This window comes from Haemorhous mexicanus, chromosome 5 (assembly GCF_027477595.1).
Source record: "Haemorhous mexicanus isolate bHaeMex1 chromosome 5, bHaeMex1.pri, whole genome shotgun sequence".
Lineage (NCBI taxonomy): Eukaryota > Metazoa > Chordata > Aves > Passeriformes > Fringillidae > Haemorhous > Haemorhous mexicanus.
In genome coordinates, this window is record NC_082345.1 from 15,367,559 (window position 1) to 15,374,840 (window position 7,282).

Below are 7,282 nucleotides of genomic sequence, written 5' to 3' on the forward strand. Positions count from 1 at the left end.
TCCCTTCATCTCTCTCTTACATAAACACTGGCTACTGTTTGAGGCGTTCCTTTAATTTTATTTCCCTGCAAGAATTTTTGGAAGGAAAGGTGATCTACAGCTCTGCTATTCAATCTGTTGAAGCTTTTAGGGTGCTGCATTTCCATTCTAGGAATTTGCCTGCTTCCACCACTCTATTCCTCCTCTTCCTCTCCCTCTCCCTCTCCCCATCAGCACAAAATATTTGGTTTTTGTAGAGTATTTCCAAGCTGGGACACCCATCATTCATTCCTGCAGAGATTGTGATACGTCATTAGATTGTCAGGCAAATCATAAAGTTTGTTCTTTGTGAGCAAAGAGAGCTCCCATGCAGCACCAGGGGTGACAAGTGTTAATTTCAAAGATTAGTATTTTACAAAAAGAAGAGGAAAAAAAGTAGATGTCAGGAAGAAACCTGTGTGTTCCACACTCTGCTTTGTGAAATGTGCACATATTAAACCAGAGTTTGCCAGAGAGAGTTAAAGGAAACCCAGCAAATTCAAACCCAGATTAAAAATATGAATTAAATCGTCATCAGACACACAATCATACAGTTTGAAGCTCAATGCACCAATTATTATGTATTATCATTGCATCTTTAATTAGTAGACAGCCCCATTTTGTGTATTAAAGTTTTTATTCCTTATTAAGAATTTTTAAATCACAAAATAGTGTGGAAATATTTAGATAATAGAATTCATGGAGTGCTGGAAAATACTGAATATAAAGATTGATTTCTAATATATCACATACTAAACTGTTCTAAAACAGCTGGTTTCTTGCAGACAGGATTTATTTTTTTTTAATAATTTAAGACAGCATAAGCTTGTATCAAGCATAAGCGTTGTAACAAAAGTGCAACTTTTTCAGCAAATCCTCCCAAAAGATATTTAACTCAAAATATCATTAACACATATTTTTCTCCCTACAAAAATAGCATGTCAGACGTCATTAATTGGATGTATTAACAACTATTTACATACAGCCACTCTGTAGGCTAGTAAGATTTTTTTTTTTTTTTGTAACGTTGTTTAAACACAGCGTTTGAGGCAAACAGTAGCAACAGCAGCAGCAGATGCACCAAACGGACTGACGGACCCCGGACACACACACACTCCTCGCCAGGCTGTGGTGTCTCACCTCTTACATAACATTCAAGTGAGATTTCTCACAGTGCTACCTTGGCAACAAACTAAAAATATCTAGGCAAGGTCTTGGTTTAAGCCTTATTATAAAAGCTTTATCTGTGTGATTATCTGGTGTCTGGTTTGTCTCCAGAAAGGGAAAACGCAGTATTTGAGCATGGGATGAGGGAAAAACCCATATGGGAAACTTACCCCAACTGGGTTAATCGTATCTGGTTGCACAGCGAGGTGTTTACCTATGGCCTCCAGTTTGTGTCACTCAGAATTTAGGATAAAATGAGTTCAGGCTGACAAGCTGCTCTGTGTTTTCTTGGGGGAAGAGAAGGGGGTTTCTTTATGTAGTTCAGTGCAGTAACATTCATTTTATACAGCAAGGTTTGGGGGGAAAAAAAATCTCTTGGGAACATACTGAATTAAATAAAGATGGGGTGAGAACAAATGCACTTGCCACCCCTGTATACCTTAGCCAAAAAAAAAAAAATGAAATAAACACAAGGTTATGTAATGGGTCTGACCCTCCTTTCCTTGCACACCCAAAACTTGCTGGAGCCAGCGGCATCCCCGGGTGCTCAAGGCACTGCAGGTTTGGGCTCAGGGCGCATCCTCCACACTCCGGTTCTCCATAAAGTGCTAGCACAGGTGCTGGGCTCTGCCCTTCCTCCCTCGCCTCGTTCCCCGCCCTCACCCTGAACCCATCCAGGTCTCCCGGACAACAAGTGCTAGTTCCCAAGTGGGACTTAGGGACACAATGTAAAAACCCATTCCAAATAAGGTGCCACATTTAATTACTCCATATATAGAGAAAAAAAAAAAAGTATCCTTACTATGTTTTCTTCCTTCTTCTTCTTTTTTTGTTTTGTTTTCCTTATTTATGCATTTATAAAGCCAAACATTAAAAAAATACTGAGTAGCAAATTTTATCCTCGACGGTCCTCTGCGGGGGCCGCTCCGGGACCTGCCGCCCCGGCAGCGGGACTCGCCCGGGCCGGGCCCGGCACCCCGCGGCCGCCAGCTCCCGGCGATCACCGGCCCCGGCGACCCCTGCCCTCCGTAGGAACCCGGGGGAGCAAGTGCGGGCCCGACGGCCCCTCAGTCCGAGGGGAGGGCAGCGGCGGCGGGGAGCCCCCGGGGCGTCTCACGGGCCCTCGGCGACGGGCTCCTCGGCGGCTGCGGGCTCGGGCTCCTCGCCGGGCTCGGCGGCGGCAGCGAAGGGGTGCGGGAGGTGGGGCGTCGAGGGCAGCCCGGTGGCGGCCGCCGCCGCCTTCTCGGGGCCGAGCACGGAGGAGAGGCAGGGAAAGGAGGCGGCGGCGGCTGCCGCGGCGGCGGCCGCCTGGGCCGGGATGCCCGGGTAGAGGAGCGGGATGGGGGCGGCGGGGTAGAGATACTTCTCCAGGCTGCTTTTATCCAGGAAGGGCTGCATGTAGGCGGCGGCGGCCGAGGGGGAGATGAAGTAGAAGGGCAGGCAGAAAGGGGCCGCCGCCGCCTGTCCGAAGGGGGCCCCGCCGCCGCCCGCCCCCAGGGCCATCAGCGAGCCCAGCAGGGCGGCGTCGGGTCTGACCAGCGCCGCCGCCGCTGCCGCCGCCGCCGCCTCGGCTCCTCGCGCCGCCAGCCCCGGCGGGCCGGGCATGGGGCTCCCGCCGCGGTCCAGCTTCAGCCGCTTGGGCGCGGGGGGCACCTCGTCCCCCGACGGCTCCTGCTTGATGGCCAGGGCGGGCAGCGCTCCGCCGGCCGCCGCCGCGGGGCCGCGCTCGGGGCGCGCCTCGCCCTCCCCGCCGTAGCCGCTGTCCGTGTCCGTGTCGGTCTCGGCGCTGAGCTCGGCGGCGTGAGTCCGCTGGATGACGGGCACGCAGTTAGCCAGGCCCTCCGGCTTGTGGCCCGGCGCGCAGGGGGGGGCGGGCGGGGAGGAAGAGGAGGAGGATCCCTTGCTGAGGGGGCCCGGCGGCGGGGAGAGGAGCTGAGGGCCGGGGAGGAACTGCGACGAGATGGAGTGCAGGTGGCCGAGGAGCTGCGCACATCGCTGCTCGCGGGGGGTCCAGCTCTCGAAGCGGGAGAGGTACTGCAGCACTTCCTTCGCGCACGTCTGAAAGCCCGAGTGGAAGGCGTCCAGGTCGGCCTGCACCGGAGACTTCATGGACCTCTCCCCTGCGGGGGAGACCGAGCGGGGACAGCGTTTACCCGCAGCTCCGGCATGGAGTGCCCGGCTCCGCGCCTCCCCCTGCCCGCCCCCGGTGCGCCCCAGCGACACTGCTCCCCGGACCCCGCTTACCATTCTGCAAAGCAATTATCTTCTGGTGCTGCTGCTCTGTTAAGGCTGTTAGTGCTTTCAAGTGCTTCAAAGTCAGTTCCAGCACCACCGCTTTTTCCAGGTGTCCCAGCGTCTGCAAAGGCAAGGGTAGGGGGCGGCTTGGCTACCTCCCGGCACGTTTTGGCTACCGCCAAATGAGGCCTCCGTTAACTTCGGTGAGACCGGCCCCCGAGGCATTAGGGTCAGGACGGCGGGCGGGTAGCAGTCAGACAGCCCGGCATCCCGGGGATGCGCAGCGGGCAGGCTGCCGGCGCCTGCATCCGCACGGGTATATAAGCTCCTGGGCACCTTACCGTTAGTTTCAGATGCTCGGGCAGTAAATCCTTCAGCTGGGCAATGCATTCGTTAATCCTGTCTCTCCTCTTCTTTTCTATCAGTCTATGTGGCAGTTTGTACGTTTCCTAATTAGCAAAACCCGGATAAGCCAAGTGTTAGGCAGAGTCCCTCGGAACGCCGATCAAAACAAAAACAAATGTCATGCGGACCACATGCCGCGCAAATTATCGTGAAGGCACTGCTCTCCCCGCCGTGCCAACTCGCTCGTAAACCCACTTGTGATTCGGGGGGCAAGTTGTATGCGCAGCCCCCCGGGGATGCTCTTGGGAGCGAAGCTACGCTGCAAAATCCAGCGAGCTCAAATTAAGTGGTTAAGCGAGAAGAGAGCCCCAGAAACTTATCCTTACCTTGCTCTCGTCCCTCTTCACGCCTCTTTTGGGTTTGCACATATACAGGGCAGGGTAGTCCAGCCTGGAGAAAAACACAAAGATCCAGCATCGGCAAGTGCAGCGATAGCTTGCCTAGCACCTCCTCGAGTGGGCACACGGGCGCCGAGCGCTCTGCCCGAAGGGCCGGGCAAAGGCTCGCCCGGGTCCGCCAGCGGAGGGAGGCGGCGAGCCCCGCGCCCCGCCGGGGAGCCGGCGCCGCTCCCAGCGCTTCGCAGCACTTTCTCAAGAAGACGAGACGCCGTAGAGATACGAGACGGAGATAGTGCCCCGGCGCCTTACCCTATAAAATCCCTATGCTCCAGTAGCTGCCTCTCCGGCAAGCGGGAGATTCCTTCATCCATGTCTGGCAGCGGATGATGTTTCGTCGCTGCTTTTGACTGAGCCTGCGGGATGCTGAGATCAGTCTCGGGAGATCCGCGAGCGACGCTGCGCACATGCAGCCTCCGTCCCCCCTCTCCCGTGCAGTGGCCAAAAGTGTGCGGCGGTTCGTCCCCCCCCTCCAAGTGCCTCCGCCGCCGCTGCCGTTCCCCCCCTGCCCGCCTTCGCTGCGCTCCCCGCGCACACGCCCGCAGCTCCCGCCGCCGCCGCCGCCGCCGCCGCCGCGCCTGCCCGCGGGGCACGCGCGCCGCCAGCCAGCCCCGCACCCGGCTCACGTGCGGCGCGGGCGGGGGCGGGACCGGGGAGGGGACGGGGGGGGTCCCGCCGCCCGCCCGGGGCCGCCCTGCGAGACAGCGGCTTCCCCCCGTGTTACTGCTGCTGCCGCTGTCATCGTCAGCGTTACCGCCGTGGTGATTGCCACTCTCACTGTGTTTTAATTATTTTTATGATTTTTCTAATTTGAATACTTATGAAATAATTTTACTTTTATTATTGTATTTTTATATATACTTTTTTTTAATTTGCATCCGGGGAGGAGACCCGCCAGTGGAAAACGTGCCCACGGGATGAAGGGGGTAATAATCGAGCCCCTCTCTTGGGGGTGCGGTTAGGGGGTCACGTTCGCCATACGTTTTCTATAGATTTCTATAGGATGCGTGGGCACGAACAGGCGCACGCACACGCGTGTTACTGCGCGAAGAGCTCCCTGGCCCGGCGCCGCCGTGCCGCAGCTCTCGTCCCCCCGTGCTCCCTCCCGGCCGCCGCTGCTCCCGGCAGCTCTCCCGCCCGACCTTTGGACGGGAGCCGGATCTGCCTGCAACGCCAGACCGCGGCAGAAGCGCTCCTTCTATACAGACGGACTCACGTATAGAGGCACATACATATAAAAACACGTCTGTCTCTAATGTAAACACATCTGCTGTTGACGCTGACCTCGGGCAGCCCGCATCACTGCGGGGCGCAGGGGGTGACATTGGCAAAGGATTTGCACCAGTGCAGCGTGACCGGCCGCAGCAGCCCCGGGATGGGGCGGGGCGGGAACCCCCCCGCCCCCCCGCCCGCGTCCCTGCGCGCCGGGCGCGCCCGCGCAGCCCCCGCTCCCCGCCGGCGGCGGCGGCACCGACAGCCGCCTCCCTAATCCCGTCTCACACTGGTACGAGCACAGGGCCGGCAACGTGACCCGACCTGCTGCCACATCACTGCCGCCGGGCTGCACCGGGCGGCTCTGCCCCGTCGCCCCCCGCTAGCAGGCGGCGGCACCGGGCACCCCCGCACGGGCTACCGCGGGCCGTGCTCCTCCAGCCCCGGGCAGCCCCCCGCCCCTCGCCGGGCAGACCCCCAGGACCCTCCTGCCAGCGGAAGGACGGGGTGCCCGTGGGAAAGGGATGCTCTTCTTTCCCGTGCCCCGGCAAAGGCTCTGTCAGTGCGTGCGTGTGTGCCCCCGCGTGTGCGTGTCCCGGCCTGCGTGTCCCCGCGTGTCCCCGCGTGTGCGCCGTGCCTGCACGCCGGCGCGGCATGTGTGGCCCTGCAACGTGCGGGGTGTGCAGCGTGTGCGGGGAGCGCAGCGGCCCCGGCCCCACGTGCGGGGCGGGGGGAGCGGACACCCCCGACACCACCATCCCCTCTCAGCGCCGGGCTGGCGGGTTTTTCTCCGGTACTCCCAGCGGGAACCGCAGGGGAGAAGTGTCAGCTGAGGCGATCCATAGCGATGTGTTTATCCCCGCCGCCAGCGCTGACCGCTTGCTTTTCACTTGGTTTAGTTTTGCTCTCTGCCTTCCGCGGTCTCCGGCTTCTGGAGGTGCGTGACCTCCAAACCCGGGCTCCCACAGAATCCGGGCTGCTGGGGGAGGCTGGGGAATTACCCCAATAAATACCAAACACGCCCCCGCCTGCCAAAATAGAGACGGGAACCTTACATCATTCCTTTCTAACGACCGTGCTTTACAGGTATTCTGGCCAGAAGGGTAACTCCTGATTTTGAGGGGCGGGGGGGGGGGGAGGGGGGGGGCTGCCGAACCGCACTGCCCGTCTGTAAAGTGCGAATGAGGTTTTAGGAGCAGCGAAGGCTCTGATGAGGTGTTTGAGGCTCCTGCTTGGCAAGCAGCAAGCGGCACTGCGGGCTTGTACAGCTCTCTCCCTGTTAACTTGATGTCATTTCCACACTGTCCGAAGCTAAACCGGGGACAAAAAAAATAACATACATTTGTGCCATGTGCGTATGGGTTATAGGAGTGGGGGGTCAGAGGGAGAGGCTTGTGGACTGCTACAGAGGAGGGTGGGAGAATCTGCTGCTGTTGCAGAAAGCAAATGTTATACATGTTCACAGAGTCATAGAATATTCTGAGTTGGAAGGGACCCACAAGGATCCTGGAGTCCAGCTCCAGACTCTGCACAGGACAATCCTACCAAGTGCCTGAAAGCAATGTCCAAATGCTTCTTGAGCTCTGTGAGTCTTGAAGCTGTGGTCTCTTCCTGGAGAGCCTGTTCCAGTGCTCAACCACCATCTGGGGGAAGAACTTTTTCCTAATATCCAACCTAAATCTCCCCTGGGACATTACCTTGAGTAAGCCTGGACTACAGAGCAGTTCCCTCGGGAAGGAGGACCACGGACTACAAGGGAAACTTGCTCATCGAGGACATACTGGTTGCCCCATGTCAGTCATCCATGCTGGACATCTAAGGAAGAGCAGTGGGCTCTCTTGTTAGTCAGT

At 58.0% G+C, this 7,282-nt stretch overlaps 1 protein-coding gene across 1 annotated transcript; it reads right to left on the reverse strand.

The window, feature by feature from the left end:
- Nucleotides 1-636: 636 nt before the first annotated feature.
- BHLHE41 (basic helix-loop-helix family member e41) lies at nucleotides 637-4,721 on the reverse strand. Its single transcript, XM_059846040.1, has 5 exons — nucleotides 4,473-4,721; nucleotides 4,152-4,215; nucleotides 3,762-3,869; nucleotides 3,430-3,541; nucleotides 637-3,305 (listed from the first exon to the last, which is right to left on the reverse strand). Exons 1-5 carry the CDS (start codon nucleotides 4,532-4,534, stop codon nucleotides 2,299-2,301), a joined length of 1,353 nt encoding a protein of 450 aa, XP_059702023.1. The 5' UTR covers nucleotides 4,535-4,721; the 3' UTR covers nucleotides 637-2,298.
- Nucleotides 4,722-7,282: the final 2,561 nt, after the last annotated feature.